General features: G+C 48.8%; 1 protein-coding gene across 4 annotated transcripts in view; it reads right to left on the bottom strand.

Moving 5' to 3' along the window:
* LOC129710113 (tax1-binding protein 1 homolog B-like) overlaps window positions 1-22041 on the bottom strand; it is a 48132-nt gene extending 26091 nt beyond the window's left edge. For all 4 annotated transcript variants that reach the window (XM_055656854.1, XM_055656851.1, XM_055656853.1 and 1 more), the window contains exons 1-11: window positions 21931-22041; window positions 21773-21817; window positions 18808-18988; window positions 16540-16639; window positions 15612-15781; window positions 11280-11438; window positions 9411-9560; window positions 7506-7654; window positions 6152-6221; window positions 3705-3875; window positions 743-958 (exon numbers count right to left, since the gene is read on the bottom strand). In XM_055656854.1, the coding sequence (XP_055512829.1) occupies window positions 743-958; window positions 3705-3875; window positions 6152-6221; window positions 7506-7654; window positions 9411-9560; window positions 11280-11438; window positions 15612-15781; window positions 16540-16639; window positions 18808-18978 (1356 nt within the window). In that variant the 5' untranslated portion in view covers window positions 18979-18988; window positions 21773-21817; window positions 21931-22041. The remainder of the gene's footprint in view (window positions 1-742; window positions 959-3704; window positions 3876-6151; window positions 6222-7505; window positions 7655-9410; window positions 9561-11279; window positions 11439-15611; window positions 15782-16539; window positions 16640-18807; window positions 18989-21772; window positions 21818-21930) is intronic.
* Between the last annotated feature and the right edge of the window lie 569 nt (window positions 22042-22610).

The raw sequence follows: 22610 nt of genomic DNA on the forward strand, positions 1-22610 counted from the left end.
CACACACACACTTGGGGCAATTTACTATCGCCAATTGCCCTAGTAACCAACACACCTATTGATATGTGGCAGGATGTCGGACTTTCTGGGAGATCGCATGGCAGTGTAGCAGCTGTAGAGCTGCTGCCTTATAGCACCAGAGCCCCAGGATCAATTTTGACAATGGATGCTGTCTGTGTGGAGTTTGTATGTTCGCCGTGACTGCTTGTGCTTCCCCTGGGTGCTCTGGTTTCACTTATACATTTCAAAGACGTGCAAGCTTGTCGGTTAACTGACTTGGGTACAAATTGTAAATTGGCCCTTGTGTGTTGTGTGAGCCAGTCTAACAGGGATCGCTGGTCGGCACGGGCTCGGTGGGCCGAAGGGCCCGTTTCCTAAACTATATCTGTATCTCTAAACAAAACGTACAGGTTAATTGTCTTAGGTGAAAATTGTAAATTGTCCCTAGTGTGTTGGATAGCGTTAGTGTACGGTGATTGCTGGTCGGAGCGGACTCCGTCGGCCGAAGGGGTCTTATCTCTCTAATCTAATCTCCTAAAGCTACATAGAGAGAGATTGGACAAACTGTACAGTTCCTGTGTGATTCTGCCCACATGCACAGTTCTAAAACTGTATAAAAGTGCGAGACAAATGGAAGGAGTTGCTACCACAACTTCAAGGACATTGGATACTTTCAGTGCCTTTACCAGCTACATTGAACAACCCGTGGACATATTTTGAAGTGGTTATCCGGCATCATTACCTCTTTCCTTGAAAAGATTTGGTCGACGGTCTCAAACTTGCTTTTCCAGTGCTGGATCTCCTGCTGGGCCTCAGACAGCTTCTTCTCACTCTGCTGCTGAGCGGCCTGTGCTGCTCTCAGCTCCTCCCTGGTCTGGGCTTGTTGCTGCCTGGACTCTTCCACCTTCTCCTCCATCTCCTTCAGGCACTGCTGCAGCTTCTCCACCTGCTCCTGGAGCTGCCGGTGCGAACAAGGACAGAGGTTACCAGTCAGGGGAGCAGAATTAGGCCATTCGGCCCATCGAGTCTACTCCGCCATTCAATCTTTCCCTCTCAACCCCAATTCTCCTGCCTTCTCCCCAGAACCCACGGTACGAGTTCATTCCAAGAGCTCTCCCGAGTTAAAAAAAAAAAAATCAAACTCGTGGTAAGCACGGAGAATGAATGTACCGGGTACGTCGGAGCTCGGGGACTTCTCTTAGCGGCTCGTAGCACTACAGGCAGGTAAGTACGGGGAGACTTATTAAGATTTTTCAACATGTTAAAAAATTTCCACGAGATCACCGAGTAACCACGGGCGGCCATTACCGTAAATCTCCGAGTTCGAATCAGGGCAAACTCGGGAGAGCTCCTGGAATGAACTCGTACCGTGGGACAGGGCCATTACTAACCAAGGACCTGACAATCTCCCACTTTAACCATACCCACTGGCATTGGCCTCCACAGTGAATTCCACAGATTCACCAGCCTCTGACTAAATAAATTCCTCCTCATCTCCTTAGTAAAGCCTTGTCCCTTTACTCTGGTCCTAGATATTCCCACATGGAAATATCCTCTCCACATTCACTCAATCCAGGCCTTTCACTATTCGGTAATGTCAAAGAGGTCCCCCCCCTCCCTCATCCTTCTAAACTCCAGCGAGTACAGACCCAGACAACATTTGATAGGGCTGTCATGGTGGCACAGCGGTAGAGTTGCTGCCTTACAGCGAATGCAGCGCCGGGGACCCGGGTTTGATCCCGACTACGGGTTCTGTCTGTACGGACTTTGCACGTTTTCCCCGTGACCTGTGCGGGGTTTTCTCCCGAGATCTTCGCTTTCCTCCCACACTCCAAAGACGTACAGGTTTGAGGGTAAATTGACAGTAATTCACGCCTTTATTTAATCTCGGCTGGATTACTGTAACGCGCTCTACTCTGGAGTCTCACGAGCTTCGTTGGCTCGTCTCCAGTTGGTCCAAAATGCTGCCGCTCGCCTTTTAACCGGAACTCGAAAGAGGGAGCACATCAGGGCCAATTTTGGCCTCCCTTGGAATGGCTCCCGTGCACTTTCGAGTTCATTTTAACAAATTCTTTTATTTGTTTTTAAATCATACCCATGGCCTCGCCTCCCAGTGAATTACCTCTCAGAGCTGCTCCACCTATATGCTAAATACCCGGTCCTCCTCAGCGGATCAGCTGCTCCTTGAGGTCAAGGTCCTAGCGGAAGCTCACAGGGGAAAGATCCTTTTCACATTCATTCCCCGGCACTTTCACACCTTGCCGCTGTAATGTCAGACAGGTCCCCCTCACTGTCCATCTTTAAATCCTCCCTAAAAACTCACTATTATTCACTGGCTTTCGACACTGGCTGAGACTTTGTTCCTGTTTTAGTGCTTTTAAATGTCTTTTAATTTTTACTGTTTTTATAGTCCTGTCGTCTTAATGGTTTTAATAGTTTGTAATAACTTTTTGTTGACTTCCCATGTACAGCACTTTGTGGTAACTGATGCTGTCTAAAAGCGCTTTATAAATAAAGTTATTATTATTAAAGTTATTATTAAATTGGCTCGGTAAATGTAACAATTGTCCCCAGTGGGTGTAGGATAGTGTTAATGTGCGGGGATCGCTGGTCAGCGCGGAGCTGGTGGGCCGAAGGGCCTGTTGCCGCACTGTATCTCTAAAACTAAAAACTACACAGCATAGCTCGAGGGTGAGAGGGCAAATAATAATGGGGCAAATTAATAAAATGACAGAGAGCAGTGGAGGCATATACGATTCTAGCAGTGAATAAGCTTTCAGATAGGCACGTGGATACTCAGGGAATGGAGGGATATGGATCATGTGAGGCAGAGGAGATTACTTTAACCTGTCATAATGTACAGCATGGACATAGTGGGCTGAAGGGCCTGTTTCTGTGCTGTACTCTTCTATGTTCTAACCTGGATAGAGTGGAAGAGGTGATTGTGCAAGGGTAATACAGCATGAAAAACAGTTCCTTCGGCCCAACTTGCCCACACCGGCCAATATGTCTCATCTACACTAGCCCCACCTGCCTGCATTTGGCCCATATCCCATTAACTCCCACTATCCATATACCTGTGTGAATGTTTCTTGTGAATGTACCTGCATCAACTACCTCCACCGGTAGCTAGTTCCGTACACCACCACCCTTGGTGTGAAAAAGATACCCCTCAGGTTCCTATTAACTCTTTCCCCCCCTCACCTTACACCCTTCTCCTCCTTGATTCCCCTAGTCTGAGCAAGCGATGCGCATCTACCCAATCTATTCCTCTCATGATTTTGTACACCGCTAGAAGATCCTATACATTGTCCTTACTGTGAGCAGATAGTGTTAATGTGCGGGGATCGCTGGACATAGCCGACATGAGTATCTCAGCTTTCTAGTGCTTAGTTTTGTCAACATAGAAAGTAGGTGCAGGAGGAGGCCATTCGGCCTTTCGAGCCAGCACCGCCATTCATTGCGATCATGGCTGATCGTCCCCAATCATTAACCCTTGCCTGCCTTGTTAAGAGATACAGCATGGATACTTCGACCAGGCTAAGAAAGCACCGATCATTGATCACTCGTTGACTATCGATTCCTTAACTCTGGGCAAGAGTCTCTGTGCGTCTATTCCCTTCATGAATAAGGTGACAAGGAGAGAGAGGAAACAGAAGGGACGGTGTTAGGGCAGGGACAAACGAGCTGGGGGTAGCGGGTACCTGTTCTATAGCTTTGGCGTTGGAAGCCTTCAGCTCCTCAGACTTGCTCAGGGCTTGACGCAGCCGACTGATCTCCACCACGCACTCCTGCTGCAGGCTCTGCACCTCCGCCAACTTCTTCAGATTCTCCTTCAGCTTCTCGTTTTCTTTCTTTTGGGTTTCGACGTCAAACTGGCGAGCGAACAGAAATGGAAAAGAACGACAATTATTCGGCAGAAAATAAAAACAAGTTGGAGGACACTGGAATTCGCCTGCCTCTCACTTGGGAGCTGGTAGACTCCTGTTGGGCAAGGTGGTAGAAATGTTTAACTGTCAGGTGTGGCAGGTGTGGAGGTTAGAGTTGTGCAATGTTCAAGAGCCTGATGCTGTTGATGCAGAGAGTCTAAGCCAGTGGTTCCCAACGTGGGGCAATTTGATTTTTAAGGGGGGCAATTGAGGAGGTCCGGGTCCAAATTTTCGATTTTTATTTTTTTGGATTTTCCATCAGGTAAACATATGTAGTTTATGTTTCAGATGTTATTTTGAGTAAATATTTTTTTTTGGGTAAAAAAGGTCTTTATTGTGTAGTTATTACATAATCACCGCGCCATCGCTCTTCATGCACGTCGCACGAAACGCGCGAGGTCATGGGAGAACCTTATTTATTGAATTGGATTTAGAAATGCGATTCAAAGAGCTTTTGCTAAGTTACCCTTATAATATCTATTTCCTCCGTTTTCTCTCAAGGGAAAGCAAGGGGGGGGCATCAGGATTTTAGAGGTGATTAGGTGGGGCATGGCCAAAAAAAGGTTGGGAACCACTGGTCTAGGCCCAAAGGGCACAGCCTCAGAATGAAAGGACGTACCTATAGAAAGGAGGTGAGGAAAAATTGTTTGGGCAGCACGGTGGAAATGCTGCCTTAAAGTGTTAGAGACCCAGGTACTCGTCTGTACGGAGTTTGCACGTTCTCCCCATGTGCTGCGTGGGTTTTCTCCGGGTGCACAGGTTTCCTCCCACACTCCAAAGCCGTACTCGTTTGTAGGTAAACTGGCTTGGTATAATTCTAAACTGTCCCTGGTGTGTCGACAGCGTTAATGTGCGGGAATTGCTGGTAGGTGCGGACCTGACGGGCTGAAGGGCCCGTTTCCGTGCTGCATCCCTAAACTAAACTAGTTTCTTTAGCCGGAGGTTAGGTGGATCTGTGGAACTCATTGCTACAGACAGCGCTGGAGGCCGTCTTTGTGCGTTTTCAAAGTGGAGGTAGATAGGTTCTTGATTAGTTGGGGTGATCGTAGGTTACTGGGAGAAGAGGGAGAAAGGTTGAGAGAGAAAAATAGACCAGCCATGTTTGACTGGTGGAGTAGATTCGATGGGCCGAATGGCCCAATTATGCTCCTGTCTTACGATCTTACGATGGGTGCTCGGAAATCTCCAATAACATTTCCTGATAGCACGGGTGGTAGCCATTTCTGTCCATCAAGGCAGAGCAACCTCATTCTTTGTAAGTTTTCCCTGTAACCTATTCCATCCACATTCCCCAATTCAGAATCCACTGCCTACCCACACGCGAGGAACAATATACAGAAGAGGGCACAAAATGCTGAGTAACTCAGCGGGTCAGGCAGCATCTCTGGAGAACGTGGATAGGCGACTCATCTTCAGATTGATTGTAGGTTACACAAAAAAGCTGGAGAAACTCAGCGGGTGCAGCAGCATCTATGGAGCGAAGGAATAGGAAACCCTTCTTCAGACTGATCGGGGGCGGGGACAAGAAAGGGAAAAGGAGGAGGAGCCCGAAGGCTGGGGGATGGGAGGAGAGGATGGCAGGGGGGGGACAGCAAGGACTAACAAAATTGGGAGAATTCGATGTTCATGCCCCCGGGATGCAGACTCCCCAAACGGAATATGAGGTGCTGTTCCTCCAATTTCCGGTGCTGCTCGCTGTGGCCATGGAGGAGACCCAGGACAGAGAGGTCGGAGACGGAGTGGGAGGGGGAGTTGAAGTGCTGAGCCACATTCAGATTGATTGTGACTGGGGGAAGGGGGGTGGGGGAGAAAGCAGGAAGAGAGGAAGGGGCAGGACAAAAGGTTCTGAAATGATGGTGCTGGAGAAACTCAGCGGGTGCAGCAGCATCTAAGGAGCGAAGGAAATAGGCAACGTTTCGGGCCGAAACCCTTCTTCAGACTGAATAGGGTCTAGTACATTGTGCATCTTTTCTTCATTTACCAAGATTAACTCTTGCTGGCTTTCCAGGATGTCGTTGGAGCAAAATTCCCATTTTCCTTGCATCCTGCAGAAGGGAACTTGGAAGTTGGGAACAGATGTGTTCAGGGGAAGTACTCACTGTCTATCCCATCGACATCTCTTGCTATGTTATAACCATCAGTCTCAGTCAATGTTCCCCCAATCTCTCCCACACGCAGAGGGCTGTCAACACAAGCCAGTGCCCGGATGTTAATGGCCTTACCCGGACTAGTTCGAGGTTCTCCTGTGCAGCTTTCAACTCACTCGCGGTTTTATTCTTTACTTCCGTCAAACTGCAAATCAAAGATCCAAAAATACATAAAAGTCAAAATACATGTTGCCAAATGCTGTTTGCATAAAATGCAGAACATTCACAATTATTTGTTGAATACTGCCATTCACACCTAATGTTTTCCATCTGATTCCACTTTGGGCCAGTGCAACCCAAACTCAAAGAGTCGAGATCCCAGCAATAGTGTGACTTGTTTAATTCCTCTGAAGAGATCTTCCATGGGAAGATGCAGGGGGTGGTGGGGGGGGGGAGTATGACAGTCCGATTCCTCCTCATGTCCCGCTTGGAGGGAGAAGTTAAAAGTCAACCTTTACCCTTTTTATGCCCCCGTCCCACTTAGGAAAGCTGAACGGAAACCTCTGGAGACTTTGCGCCCCACCCAAGGTTTCCGTGCGGTTCCCGGAGGTTTTTGTCAGTCTCCCTACCTGCTTCCACTACCTGCAACCTCCGGCAACCACCTGCAACCTCTGGGAACCGCACGGAAACCTTGGGTAGGGTGCAAAGTCTCCAGAGGTTTTCCGTTCAGGTTTCCTAAGTGGGACAGGGGCATTACTTATCACCTAAGTGGGACAGGCCCTTTACCCTTACTTATCCCTGTGTCTCCCACTCCCCCAACTCTCAGTCTCAAGAAGGGTCTCGACCCGAAACGTCTCCCCTTCCTTCTATGCTGCCGGTCCCGCTGAGTTACTCCAGCATTTTGTGTCTTTCTGATAAAACAAGCCATCGGTCGCAGTGGTAATCTTCCTCTGTGGTGCTCCCTCTATATTGTAACAGCCCCTCATTGTCTGCACATACTTTGAGATGTCCCCACACAGTGATAGACTTGGTTTATACTCTCTAGAATTTAGGAGATTGAGAGGGGATCTTATAGAAACATACATAGTTCTTAAGGGGTTGGACAGCCTAGAGGCAGGAAGATTGTTCCCTATGTGAGGGAAGTCCTGGACAAGGGGTCACATCTTAAGGATAAGGGGGAAATCCTTTAAAACCGAGATGAGAAGAACTTTTTTCACACAGAGAGTGGTGAATCTCTGGAACTCTCTGCCACAGAGGGTAGTTGAGGCCAGTTCATTGGCTATATTTAAGAGGGAGTTAGATGTGGCCCTTGTGGCCTAGGGGATCAGGGGGTATGGAGAGAAGGCAGGTACGGGATACTGAGTTGGATGATCAGCCATGATCATATTGAATGGCGGTGCAGGCTCGAAGGGCCGAATGGCCTACTCCTGCACCTAATTTCTATGTTTCTATGAAAGGTGCTAGAACAATGAACACCATTCCCTTTTACCTTGTCAACTCTGTCTCCTTTGCACTGATTTCCACTTTGAGACGCTTGCTTTCTTGCTGGAGTTGTTTCAGTTTCTCCACAGCTTTCTCATGTTTCTGCTTCAGTTGCTCAAGGGACGCTTGTGATGTCTCCATCTTTGCCAGCAAGCTCTTAGAAAGGAAAGGAAGCGGAGCTGATCAGCACATAGCAACGTTCTGCCCAAATCACTGTCTAAATCCTCAGGCTCTGCTCAATAACAGTGGGACCAGGGGCTCAAAGGGGCAGCTTGATACTTCCACAACTGCAGAGGCAATAAGTACAGGCTATGGAAGGTTGATGGTCATTCAGAGATACAGCATGGAAATGCCCTTCGGCCCACTGAGTCCATGCATCCCATTGTTCACACATTAGTTCTCTGTTACACCCACTCCCCACGCATTAGGGACAATTGATGGAGGCCAATTAACCTACAAACCCACACATCTTTGTGATGTAGTGTGAAACCGGGACACCCAGAGGAAACCCACGTGGTCACAGGGAGAACGTGCAAACTCGACACAGACATCACCCAAGTTCAGGTTCAGGTCCGCACACCCGGGCCTCCAGTGATGTGGGGAAGCCGGCTCCACCAGCTGTGCCCACCCCATGTACCAGCTGTGCCACCCCATGTACCAGCTGTGCCCAACCCATGTACCAGCTGTGCCACCCCATGTACCAGCTGTGCCCACTCCATGTACCAGCTGTGCCACCCCCATGTACCAGCTGTGCCACCCCATGTACCAGCTGTGCCACCCCATGTACCAGCTGTGCCACCCCATGTACCAGCTGTGCCCACCCCATGTACCAGCTGTGCCCACCTCATGTACCAGCTGTGCCCACCCCATGTACCAGCTGTGCCCACCCCATGTAATTAGATGTAGACACTCTGCGACCTCTGCAGATCCTTGTGCAAGTCAGAAACGGAGGTGCCACAGCACACAAGTACATTTACTGTTCAACGCGGAGACCACGGGGGATGGAGGAGCTCCAAGGTGGAGACCGCAGGGGGAGGAGCTCCAAGGTGGAGACCACGAGGGGTGGAGGAGCTCCAAGGTGGAGACCACGGGGGGAGGAGCTCCAGACCGCGGGGGGAGGAGCTGGAGACCGCAGGGGGAGGAGCTCCAAGGTGGAGACCACGGGGGATGGAGGAGCTCCAAGGTGGAGACCACGGGGGATGGAGGAGCTCCGCAGGGGGAGGAGCTCCAAGGTGGAGACCACGGGGGATGGAGGAGCTCCACGGTGGAGACCGCAGGAGATGGAGGAGCTCCAAGGTGGAGACCACGGGGATGGAGGAGCTCCAAGGTGGAGACCGCAGGGGGAGAGCTCCAAGTGGAGACCCAGGGATGGAGGGCTCCAAGGACCACGGGGAGGAGGAGGTGGAGACAACGGGAGGAGGAGCTCCAAGGTGGAGACCGCAGAGGGAGGAGCTCCAAGGTGGAGACCACGAGGGATGGAGGAGCTCCAAGGTGGAGACCACGGGGGATGGAGGAGCTCCAAGGTGGAGACAACGGGAGGAGGAGCTCCAAGGTGGAGACCGCAGAGGGAGGAGCTCCAAGGTGGAGACCACGGGGGGGAGGAGCTCCAAGGTGGAGACCACGGGGGGTGGAGGAGCTCCAAGGTGGAGACCACTGTGGGGGCTCCAACATGGAGGGAGCATCCACGAGGGCAGCTGACTGGCTTGCAGAAACAGCCGCATGCGAAGGTGCGAGCGCACTCAGATATGACGCAGCTGGCCTAAAGAATTGTTTTCGTGAGTGCGAGGTTGTGTGCACGTCCGGGAGTGCCTGTATTTGCAAGTTCCCAAGCCTAATGAACACAGTGAGCAGATTCCAGGGGGTCTGCAATTGTTACCTCTATAGATGGCATCAAGTGACGTTGCAAGTTTACCTTGTGTTCCTTCTGCAGGTTGAAACATGCAGTCTCCTTCTCAGTCAGATCCTTTCTCAGGTGCTCTGCCTTTTCATTCTGGGCTTTCATTTCCAACTCGCTCTTCACCTTCTGTTCCAGAGTTTGCTTTTCAAGTGCTGTCACCTCCTTCTGTTGTGGACAAGAAATGTAAGTTGGTGAGGGGGAGGCGAGGTGTGTGTGATGGAGAGAATGCAAAAGTAATCATGTTCACACTAAGAATGATATCAACATACCACCAGCTACACACCTGGGACTACAGCACAGAACACACAGATGCTACCTGGCCTGAAGGAATATTTTTTATTTCAGAATTCACACATCAGTTTTTGTTATTTTTGTTTGCTCCCAAATGGCCTGGATCTAATCCTCTGACACATTCCCATCGTCCTAGAATAGAGGCATAGTCATACAACATGGAAACATGCCCTTCAGCCCAACTCATCCATGCCGACCAAAATGCCCCAAATACTGTAAAAGAGTGCCAATCACCTGTGTTAGTCCCATATCCCTCTATCCCTTTCCTACGCATGTACATGTCCAAATGTTGTTAGTGCCTGCCTCGACTATCGCCTCTGGCAGTGCGTTCCGTATAGCTATAACCCTCTGTGTGGAAAAAGTTGCCATTCAGATTCCCATTAAATGTTTCCCCTCTCACCTTAAACCTGTGTCCTCTCCTTGATTCCCCTACCCTGGCTAAAAGACTATGCGCAGTTACCCGATCGATCCCCCTCATTACCCTATACACTCTCTGTAAGATCACCTCTTAACCTCCTACACTCCAAGGAATAAAGTCCCAGTTTGCCCAACCTCTCCCTGTAGCTCAGGCCTTCAAGTCCTGTCAACATCCTTATGCCCCTGTCCCACTTAGGCAACCTGAACGGAAACCTGAACGGAAACCTCTGGAGGCTTTGCGCCGCACCCAAGGTTTCCGTGCGGTTCCCGGAGGTTTTTGTCAGTCTCCCTAATTGTCGAAAGTGGTTTCCGCTTCTTCTATGTTCCGGCGATTATTTCAAAACATTCAAAACTGGCCGCGACTAAAAATAGGTTGCCGTTTAAAAAAATTGTTAATTTTTTAGTCGAAGCTGGTTGTGATGCTAGTTGAAGGTGGTTGCCGGAGGTTGCAGGTGGTTGCCGGAGGTTGCAGGTGGTTTCCGGAGGTTGCAGGTGGTTGCCGGAGGTTGCAGGTGGTTGCCGGAGGTTGCAGGTGGTTCCTGGAGGTTGCAGGTGGTTCCTGGAGGTTGCAGGTGGTTCCTGGAGGTTGCAGGTGGTTTCCTGGAGGTTGCAGGTGGTTGCCGGAGGTTGCAGGTGGTTTCCTGGAGGTTGCAGGTGGTTGCCAGAGGTTGCAGGTGGTTGCCGGAGGTTGCAGGTGGTTGCCGGAGGTTGCAGGTGGTTGCCGGAGGTTGCAGGTGGTTGCAGGTGGTTGCAGGTAGTTTCCTGGAGGTTGCAGGTGGTTGCCGGAGGTTGCAGGTGGTTGCCGGAAGTTGCGGGAGGTTGCAGGTGGTTGCCGGAGGTTGCAGGTAGTGGAAGGTCTTACCTTAGTGGAAGATATTTGAGAGCCGGCTTTGACAAAAAAAATACCGAATTTTAAAACGACATCCTATTTTTAGTCGCGGCCGGTTTCGAATTTTTTTGAAATAATCGCCGGAACATAAAAGAAGCGGAAACCACATTCGACCATTAGGGAGACCGACAAAAACCTCCGGGAACTGCACGGAAACCTTGGGTGGGGCGCAAAGTCTCCAGAGGTTTCCGTTCAGGATTCCTAAGTGGGACAGGGGCATTAACATCTAACAGAATGAACAAGATATTTGAGAGCAAGGTTAAGCAACCCAATTGGAGTGACTGTACCTTATTTATTTCCAGTGCTGTAGAATGTTCCTCCTTTTCCTTCGCTGCCTGAGTTTCCAGCTCTTTGATCTTTTCCTTCAAGGTGGCATTTTCCACAACCAACTTCAGGTTGTTCTCCTTCAGCTCAATTCTCTCCCTTTCCGTTTCTTCTTGTTTCTCCTGTTGCAGGAGGAATTAAAAAACAAAAATAGGAGACAAAACGTCAGGCAAACTGGAGAACGAGGGGAGAAGGCAGATGTTTCAGCGGCCTCTCTCAAAACCAGTTACTCGAGCTAACAATAGACAATAGAAAATAGGTGCAGGAGTTGGCCATTCGGCCCTTTGAGCCAGCACCACCATTCACTGTGATCATGGCTGATCTTCCATAATCAGTACCCCGTTCCTGCCTTCTCCCCATATCCCTATTCTCCGCTATCTTTAAGAGCTCCATCTAACTCTCTCTTGAAAGCAGCCAGAGAATTGGCCTCCACTGCCTTCTGAGGCAGAGAATTCCACAGATTCACAACCCTCTGGGTGAAAACGTTTTTCATCATCTCCGTTCTAAATGGCCTACCCCTTATTCTTAAACTGTGGCCCCTGGTTCTGGATTCCAACATTGGGAGCATGTTACCTGCCTCTAGCGTGTCCAATCCCTTAATAATCTTATATGTTTCAATAAGATCCCCTCTCATCCGTCAAAATTCCAGTGTATACAAGCCCAGTCGCTCCATTCTTGCAACATATGACAGTCCCACCCTCCTGGAAATTAACCTCGTGAACCCATGCTGCACTCCCTCAATTGCAAGAATGTACTTCCTCAAATTTGGAGACCAAAACTGCACACAATACTCCAGGCGTGGTCTCACCAGGGCCCTGTACAGTGAAGACATCTAGTGGTGTGTTGGCCTTCATAACAAGAGGAGTTAAGTATAGGAGCAAAGAGGTCCTTCTGCAGTTGTACAGGGCCCTAGTGAGACCACACCTGGAGTATTGTGTGCGGGTTAGGCAGCACCTTTGAAGGGAATGGACAGGCAACGTTTCGGGTTGGGACACCTCCTTGACATTGGGTTTTCCTGTTTGATGCCTGCACTGAAGTAATAATTGCTTATTATTGATCTAACTTTCCAGTAATTAACATAGAAACATAGAACATAGAAATTAGGTGCAGGAGTAGGCCATTCGGCCCTTCGAGCCTGCACCGCCATTCAATATGATCATGGCTGATCATCCAACTCAGTATCCCGTACCTGCCTTCTCTCCATACCCCCTGATCCCCTTAGCCACAAGGGCCACATTTAACTCCCTCTTAAATATAGCCAATGAACTGGCCTCAACTACCCTCTGTGGCAGAGAGTTCCAGAGATTCACCACTCTCTACGTGAAATAAGTTCTTCTCATCTCGGTTTTAAAGGATTTCCCCTTTATCCTTAAGCTGTGACCCCTTGTCCTGGACTTTCCTAACATCGGGAACAATCTTCCTGCATCTAGCCTGTCCAACCACTTAAGAAAGTGCAGATAATTCACAGCAAATAATTCACCAAGCATAGAATTAAGACTAGTTCACTAGTATCCAGCGCTGCTACATGCTCTGTTTGCAAGTCAATTCTCATTCCTTAAAATGATCACTTAATAACTTCCTGCTAAACATCTACCCAATTTAATGCTTTACCCCAGACCATTCATTCCCAGCCAATATGTTTTCACCCAAGCTCATGGGAGTGTGGACCTTTCTGCTTGGTGAGGTGCATTGGAACATTTTCCTCACAGAGGGCGGTCCTCTACCTTGGAGAATCGAGAAGGTTCAAGCATAGAGGCATTATAAACAAGTAGATATATTTCTGAAATATTAATAAATTGAGGAATCCTGAGGACACTGATGCAGATGAAGCTGGAGGTACATCAGCCATGAGCACATTGAACATTGGGACTCAGGTGATTTACTCCTGTTCCTACATTTTTCTCTGACGTACACCCTGACTTTCAGTTTCTCACTGGCTCGTCGGGTCTGCTTTAGTTTAGTGTTGTTTAGTTTAGAGATACAGCGCGGAAACAGGCCCTTCGGCCCACCGAGCCTAGCACAACCAGCGATCCCCGCACATTAACACTATTCTACACACACCAAGGGCAATTTACACTTATACCAAGTCAATTAACCTACAAACCTGGTGGACACAAAATTGTGGAGAGTCACTCAGCGGGTCAGGCAGCATCTCTGGAGAGAAGGAGAGCCACCCACTCCTTCTGCCTGACCCGCTGAGTCACTCCAGCATTTTGTGTCTACCTTCGATTTAAACCAGCATCTGCAGTTCTTCAAGCCTGCACGTCTTTGGAGTGTGTGAGGGGATCGAAGATCTCGGAGAAAACCCACGCGGTCACGGGGAGAACGTGCAAACTCCGCGCAGACAGCACCCGTAGTGAGGATGGAACCTGGGTCTCCTGGCAGTGTGAAGCAGCAACTCTACCGCTGCGCCACCGTGTCTGTTGCAAAGTGGACGGCGTTTTGCTGTCAGGGATGGGCCAGACTTACAGCTCCATTTCATAGAAACATAGAAAATAGGTGCAGGAGTAGGCCATTCGGCCCTTCAAGCCTGCGCCGCCATTCAATATGATCATGGCTGATCATCCAACTCAGTATCCTCTAACCTGCCTTCTTTCCATACCCCCTGATCCCTTTGGCCACATCTAACTCCCTCTTAAATATAGCCAATGAACTGGCCTCAACTACCTTCTGTGGCAGAGAATTCCACAGATTCACCACTCTCTGTGTGAAAAAATGATTTTCTCATCTCGGCCCTAAAAGACTTCCCTCTTATCCTTAAACTGTGACCCCTGGACTTCCCAAACATCAGGAATAATCTTCCTGCATCTAGCCTGTCCATTTTAAAGGGGCTGTTCAGCTAGCAGTATGGAAATTGGAGATAAGAATGTCCCCCACCCCCACCATAACATTCCAGCATTCCCAGATCTTTTTTTTTCCATTGGAGCAAGAAAAAAAAGGCTGGGAGGAACAGCACTGTCAGCATTCCAGAATACTGGACAGTGAAAGGACTGCCTAAACATCTGGCTGTAGAACGCATACTCGGGGGTCACAGATAAAGGAAAAGCAGACCATGGCTCGCTTTTATGAGCATTACTGATTTAAAACATTTGCAACTTAGATTCCTAGATAAAAGTGTAACAGCAGCTCACAGTCACAGCGAGAAACCCTGCAGCCTCACCTAACTTTTGGAAAATGTCAAAATATACATCCCTGCCTCTTAAAACCCATCCAGCAAACTTCAGCAGTGCTTGCCAGAAGTTTTGTGAAAAGATGAACTGTATCGAAATCAACCCGGAAAGCAATAGGACTTTAATCGAAGGTTACACAAAAAAGCTGGAGAAACTCAGCGGGTGCAGCAGCATCTATGGAGCGAAGGAAATAGGCAACGTTTCGGGCCGAAAGGGTTTCGGCCCGAAATGTTGCCTATTTCCTTCGCTCCATAGATGCTGCTGCACCCGCTGAGTTTCTCCAGCTTTTTTGTGTAACCTTTGATTCTCCAGCATCTGCAGTTCCCTCTTAAACAATAAAGGACTTTAATCGAGGCAGGAGGCAGGAGCAGCACAAACACAGCATTTCACAGTTCCTTGACTCTGGCGTTATTCAGAACTGTCACAGCCAACCCCTGACACCAATTAGATTACCGCCCACAATTCCACTAAAATACATTTAATTTAGTTTAGAGATACAGCGCAGAAACAGGCCCTTCGACCCACCGAGTCTGCACCGACCAGCGATCCCCGCACACTAACATTATCCTACACGCATTTGGCACAGTCTACAATTTTACCAAAGCCAATTAGCCTACAAATCTGCAGGTCTTTGGAGTGTGGGATGAAACCAGAGCGCCCGGAGAAAACCCACGCAGGTCATGGCCCTCGATAAAACCCTCTGGTCCTAGACTATCCCACTAGTGGAAACATCCTCTCCACATCTACTCGATACAGCCCTTTCACTATTCGGAATCAAACCCGGAACTCTTGGCGCTGTGATTAGAACGGAGACGAGGAAACACTTTTTCTCACAGAGAGTGGTGAGTCTGTGGAATTCTCTGCCTCAGAGGGCGGTGGAGGCAGGTTCTCTGAATGCTTTCAAGAGAGAGCTAGATAGGGCTCTTAGAAATAGCGGAGTCAGGGGATATGGGGAGAAGGCAGAAACGGGGTACTGATTGTGGATGATCAGCCACGATCACATTGAATGGCGGTGCTGGCTCGAAGGGCCGAATGGCCTACTCCTGCACCTATTGTCTATTGTGAGGCAGCGGCCTATGTGGACAACTGAGAAAAGGAGGGTGTGCTTTGAATGAAATATCTCACTTGTGTGGTGATGATGAGCATCTCTTGAGAAGAGTCACTGTCCAGCCGTTCAGATGTGCTGTGGCCCATTAGCCGGAAACCAAAGGGTGTGCTGGCCCCACGGATTTCACCCTTCTGCGTGACGTAGCAAAACTGGTAGAAGTCATTTTCATCCTTTGGAAGATAGTAAGCTGGGGGAAAAAACAAAATAACAGACGTTTGCATGCTTAGTTTTATTAGTCACGGTCTCCATCACAAGATGCATTAAACATAGAAACTAGGTGCAGGAGGCCATTCGGCCCTTCGAGCCAGCACCGCCATTCATTGTGATCATGGCTGACCGTCCCCTATCAATAACCCGTGCCTGCCTTCTCCCCATATCCCTTGACTCCACTGGCCCCTAGAGCTCTATCTAACTCTCTCTTAAATCCATCCAGTACTTGGCCTCCACTGCCCTCTGTGGCAGGAATTCCATAAATTCACAACTCTCTGGGTGAAAAAGTGTTTTCTCACCTCAGTCTTAAATGACCTCCCCTTTATTCTAAGACAAGGGTGTTTATTCAAAACAAGGGTGCAAACAAAACCCTCCCTCTTTACGTTTAAGAAAGACCTGCAGATGCTGGAAAAATCAAAGGTAGAATCAAAAATGCTGGAGCTTTTTATATCTATCTTCTTTTCAAACCAGCATCTGCAGTTCCTTCCTACACTAATTGCCGCTGCCTGCAGTCCATCCATATACTTCCATTCCCTGCATATCCATGTACCTCTGTAAATCCCTCTAAGATGCCACTATCATTACTGCCCCCACCGCCGTCTTTGGCAGCATGTTCCAGGCATATACCATTACTGTGAGAATGTTCTTCTACATCCAATATCCATTGTAAAGATGTCTGCAATAATGAGGCTAGACTGTACTCTGGCGAGATTGGAGATTTTTGAAAGTTCTTACCCTCAAACGTCACTTGTTGTTGCCGCTCCACAAGACTGTCCCACTTTGGGAGAGGTGCCCAAACAAAAGTGTGGTAATCTCGGGCAGTGCTCCATCCAACCTGCAGGCAAAGATCAATAAAGATCAATAAACTGACCTCACTAAACAGCTGTGGAAATGCATCGGTGGAAAGTTTATTCTCCGTCAAAAAGGATTGAATTAGTCTAGTTTGGTTTAGAGATACAGCGCGGAACCAGACCGAGTCCGTGGCGACCAGCAATTCCCGTACACTAACATTATCCCACGCACTAGGAACAATGTACTTTACCGAAGCCCGTCTTTGGAGTGTGGGAGAAAACCGGAGCACCCGGAGAAAACCCACGCAGGTCACAGGGAGAACGTACAAACTCTGTACAGACAGCACCTGTAATCAGCATCAAACCCGGGTCTCTGGCACTGTAAGGCAGGAACTCTACCAGCTGTACCAAGCAAGGATATTTTAATTGCCAACTCAGAAGGTTCAGAAAAGAAATAGCAAGCTGAAAGGTCACCGAATCATAGATTGGCCAGCACTGAAACAGACATTGGTCAGTGGTTATCATGTTGCTGTGTACAGGAGGTGGCTGTGTACACGTTACAAAACTGGAAGGTCAGTGTAGTGGTGGTAGCCGCTCATCCAAAACACACCACTTCTAGAAATGCTACAAAAGCTAACCACTTGGACGACTGCGAGCAGTTTTGGGCCCCATATCCGGGGAAGGATGTGCTGACATTATTGAGGGTCCAGAGGAGGTTGACGAGAATGATCCCAGGGCTGATTGGGTTAACATATGATCGGCCTTTGACGGCACTGGGCCAGTACTCGGCTGGAGTTTAGAAGGATGAGAGGGCACCTCATTGAATCTTCCCGAATAGCGAGAGGCTTGGACAGGGTGGATGTGGCGAGGATGTTTCCACTAGTGGGAGTGCCTAGGGCCAAAGGCTCATAATAAAAGGGTGTACCCCTGAGAAAGGAGATGAGATGGAATTTATTTAGTCAGAGGGTGGTGAATCTGTGGAATTCATTCACACAGTAGGCAGTGGAGGCCGTCAATGGATATTTTTTAATGTGGAGATTGATAGATTCTGGATTAGTACAGGTGTCAGGGGTTATGAGGATAAGGCAGGAGAATGGGGTTATGAGGGAAAGAGAGATCAGACATGATTGAGTTTTGGAGTAGACTTGATGGGTCGAATGGCCTAATTCTGCTCCTACTACTTATGAAATACTGGAAACGCCAGATATTTGAAATTAAAAAGGGAAATCCCAAAATTAATCACCAGTTGTTGGGAAGCTATTTATTGTTGAACCTGGAGTTCACAGTTTTCAGTCTCCTTATATCTTCTTCCCAATGGTAGGAGTGAAATGAGAGCGTGGCCAGGCTAGTGCGGGTCTTTGATGATGCTGGACGCCAGGGAAGAAAACAAAACCATCTGGTCAAGGAGCTGCCTCAGCATATAATCCTGACCTCCACTGCTGCCTGTGTGGAGTTTGCATGTTCTCCCTCTGGTCACATCTCTGCCAGTTTTCTTTTCGTTATTAACTAGAAGACAATGGGTAGCACAGCGGGAGAAGTTGCTGCCTTTCAGCGCCAGTGACCCAGTCCCGTGTTCGATCTTGACCACGGATGCTTATCTGTACGGTGCTTGTACGTTCTCCCCAAGATCTTCACTTTCCTCCCACACTCCATAGACGTACAGGTTTAGAAACATAGAAACATAGAAATTAGGTGCAGGAGTAGGCCATTCTGCCCTTCGAGCCTGCACCGCCATTTAATATGATCATGGCTGATCATCCAACTCAGTATCCCGTACCTGCCTTTTCTCCATACCCTCTGATCCCCTTGGCCATAAGGGCCACATCTAACTCCCTCTTAAATATAGCCAATGAACTGGCCTCAACTACCCGCTGTGGCAGGTAGAGTTCCAGAGATTCACCACTCTCTGTGTGAAAAAAGTTCTCCTCATCTCGGTTTTAAAGGATTTCCCCCTTATCCTTAAGCTGTGACCCCTTGTCCTGGACTTCCCCAACATCGGAACTTATGAAAATAGTTTGTAGGTTAATTGGCTTGGTGTACATGTAAATTGCCCCTAGTGTGTGTAGGATAGCGTTAATGTATGGGGGTCGCAGACCGAAGGGCCTGTTTCCGCGCTGTGTCCCTAAAACCAAACTATGAGCATGCATACTGTGACAATCTGCCTCTTTGTCGCACTTCACCCCAACAAACATTCGGAAAAAAAAATTCCTACCTTGAAAATTCCAATCCAATCCTTCTTATGAGCTGCGATCTTGGATGTCAGTGTGTAGTTGCATTTCACTGGAATGTCGGTCATGTACAGTTTTTCCACGTTGACAAAGATAACCTGGGCAAAGGTGCTGGAATACATCGACGAGTTGTCATGTTCTGGATCTTCGTTCATTGTGAGCGGTCTGAGAACGCACAGAAATAAATTGCATTTAGCAACCGACAAATGCTCCCGACTTGAGAATTCCAGTTAAAAAAAATAAAGAAATAAAACATCTTATAACGACATAAAATGCTGGGATAACTCCACAGGTCAGGCAGCATCAATAGATACCATGGATAGATGGTTTTGGATCAGGGCGGCAAACAGTGGTGCAGCAGTAATGTTGCTGCTTTACAGCACCAGAGGCCCGGGTTTGATCCTGACAACGTGAGTTGTCTGTGCAGAGTTTGCACGTTCTCGCTGTGACCACGTGGGTTTTCTCCGGTGCTCCGGTTTCCTCCCACATTCCACAGACGTGCAGCTTTGTAGGTTAATTGGCTTTGGTAAAATTGTAAATTGTCCCGAGTGTGAAGCAGTGTTAGTGTACCCGGGGGGGGGAGGGCGGGGGGGAGAGGGTTGATCGGCATGGACTAAGGGCCTGTTTCCACACTATCTCTCTAAAGTCTAAGGACCTTTTCTTCAGACCTGTAACGTCACCTATCCATGTTCTTCAGAGATGCTGCCTGACCTGTTGAGTTACTCCAGCACTTTGTCTCTTTTTTGGTAAACCAGCGTCTGCAGTTCCTTGTATGCACAAGGAAAACGTCCTGTTATGTAGCGTCTACCTTATTCAAAAAGTGTTCCGCAAGCAATGGAATATCCTTGCAGTGTGGATACCGTTTTGTATCACTACAGAGATGAAGACCATATCTAGAGGTCTCCATGGCAACTGGCCTATTGGGAATTTTTTTTTAATTTTTTTTTTTTTAAAAACACCAGAATGAATTTCGGGTGCGACTCGGAAACAACTCAATTAAAAAAAGTTGGTTCCCCAGATTTGTTATTTTCCATATATTAAGATGGTGAGAGGAAGGAAAGGGTGTTAAGAGTTTATGCCGAGCAATCAAATAGCAGAAATCCCCAGATGGAGGTGAACTATTGTGTTTTCTGCAACACATTGATGAGCAGATATCCCATAGCACCTGTAATGCACATGGCTTTGATATTTATATACAGTGCTTCACTAAACCTGCACACCACATGCTATTTTGATGTCGGAAATCTAGGAAGCCTTCAATTTAATACAAATTGGAAATGATAGAGCTGGTAAATCATTTTTCCTGTAGTCAGTGATATTATCGCCATGACCAAGGGCTTTCTTACTGAGTTGTTAAGGGGGGTGGGGGGAAATCCAACTTCAGAGGCAATTAGCACATTGATACTACCCACGAACTGAATATTAGATGGATGAACTGAACTGTCCTCTCACCTTACATTCCATCTACCTCATTGGAGTTATTTGAACTATCTCTTATCAGATAGACAGAATTAGATTGAGTCTGAAGGGTCTTAACCCGAAACGTCACCCATTCCTTCTCGCCAGAGATGCTGTCTGTCCGGCTGAGTTACTCCGGCATTTTTGGCGTCTATCTTTGGTGTAAACCAACATCTGTAGCTCCTCTCTACACATCTTTAATCAGACTTTACTGGACTTAATCTTGCACTAAACATTATAATCTTTATCCTGTATCTGTACACTGTGGACTGCTTGATTACAATAATCATCATCGTTTTTTTGCTGACTGGATAGCACACAACAAACAGCTTTTTACTGTACCTCAGTACACAAGACAATGATAAACTAATCTAAGGTGGACACAGAATGCCGGAGAAACTCCAGCATTTTGTGACCACCTTAGATTTTACCAGCATCTACAGTTCCTTCATAAACATAAACTTATCTAAACTAGCCTATTTTGGCATCCGTGTTTGACACAGGCATCGTGGGCTGAAGCCTGCAGGGCTTGTTCCTGTGCTGCTCTGTTCTACATTCAGGTACAAAGAAATTCTTCCCCCCCCCCCTTATTATTACCTTAAATGGTAAACTCCAGTCACTTTAACATCTGGAAAGCCCTCCATCTCCCGTCACCCCTCCCCCATCCCTAGTCACCCCTCCCCCCCTCCCTAGTCACCCCCTCCCCCCCCATCACTCACCCACTCCCTCCCCCCATCACTAGTCACCCCCCCCCCCATCCCTAGTCACCCCTCCCCCCATCACTAGTCACCCCCTCCCCCATCACTAGTCACCCCTCCCCCATCCCTAGTCCCCCTCCCCCCATCCCTAGTCACCCCCCCCCCCCCCTAGTCACCCCCTCCCCCCCATCACTAGTCCCCCCCTCCCCATCACTAGTCACCCCCCTCCCCCCATCACTAGTCACAACCCCCTCCCTCAGTCACCACCCACCCCACTCTCATCGACAGTCCCCCCATGTTAGTCACTACCCCCCTCCCATCCATCTTCTCCCAACCATTTCTAATCCCCCCTCCAATCACCTCCTCCAGTCTTTCCCTCCCAATCTCCAGCCCCCACCCCCGAACCACCCAATGCCATCTCCAATCCCCCTCCCCAATCTCCAGTTACCACACCCCGGGTACCTCCAATGACTGGATTTGTGGAAGGGACCCCAATCCTTCCCTTCTCCCCCTTCCCTATCTCTTCCCCTTCCTCTCTCTGCCCCCCTCCCCTTCTCCCCATCCCTCTCTCTCTCCCTCCCCCTTCCCATCTCCCACGTCCTTCTCTCTCCCCCCCCCCCTCTCTATATCTCCCCCTCTCTATCTCCCCCATCCCTCTCTATCTCCCCCTCCCTCCCTTATCCCACGTCCTTCTCTCCCCCCACCCCTTCCCTCTGCCTCAATGCCATGACCATTAACGACGTCAAACACGAGTAAAGAACATTGAAGGGAGGTGCGGCAACTCCAACCTTACCGAGTTGAGACGTGTGAAAGGACCTGACTCTCTCCAGGATTAGAACTGAAAGTGAAAGCAAATTGTTTTTAATACGCAGCTACACACGACGACAGCAGAAACAAAGGAGCTAAAAGATTAAAAGGGGATGGAGGGGGGAAACAAAATAAGATACCAACTTTTCTGCGCCGGCCCAGGTTATGAAAGTTTCCCCGTGTAGCCAGTGCCGACTGCGTCACAAACCCACCGCAAGGCACGCTGGGGGCTGTAGTCTCTGCGTCGGCCTCTCGCCTACAGAGTCTGCGCAGACCCAGGCCATGCGGACTACAACACCCGGCAGCCTCCACTGCCTCCACTGCGCTGCTGTTCCCCTCTCCATCCCCACTTGGCAATTCTAGAGGTCAGCATCGTTTTAATTTCAGGTGTTTATTCCTGAAGTGAAACCAAACCCAGAGTAGATATGGGATATATGAGAGCTGATAGTTGCCAGCAGGCTAGGCCTTGGGCAGCCTGCACAATAAGACAATTTGACAAATCAGCCTAGGCAGTAAAGGGTGGTGAAAACTGCCCAACGCATCACCGGTTCCTTACTCCCCTCCATTGAGTCTGTCCAAAGCAAGCGTTGTCTGCGGAGGGCGCTCAGCATCGCCAAGGACTGCTCTCACCCCAACCATGGACTGTTTACCCTCCTACCATCCGGGAGGAGCTACAGGTCTCTCTGTTGCCGGACCAGCAGGTCCAGGAACAGCTTCTTCCCTGCGGCTGTTACACTACTCTAACACTGTACCTCGGTGACTGCCAATCACGGGACCCCAGGCCCACCCCCACCCTGCGGCTGTTACACTACCAACACCCCCCA

Source organism: Leucoraja erinacea, chromosome 27, assembly GCF_028641065.1.
Source record: "Leucoraja erinacea ecotype New England chromosome 27, Leri_hhj_1, whole genome shotgun sequence".
Taxonomy (NCBI): domain Eukaryota; kingdom Metazoa; phylum Chordata; class Chondrichthyes; order Rajiformes; family Rajidae; genus Leucoraja; species Leucoraja erinaceus.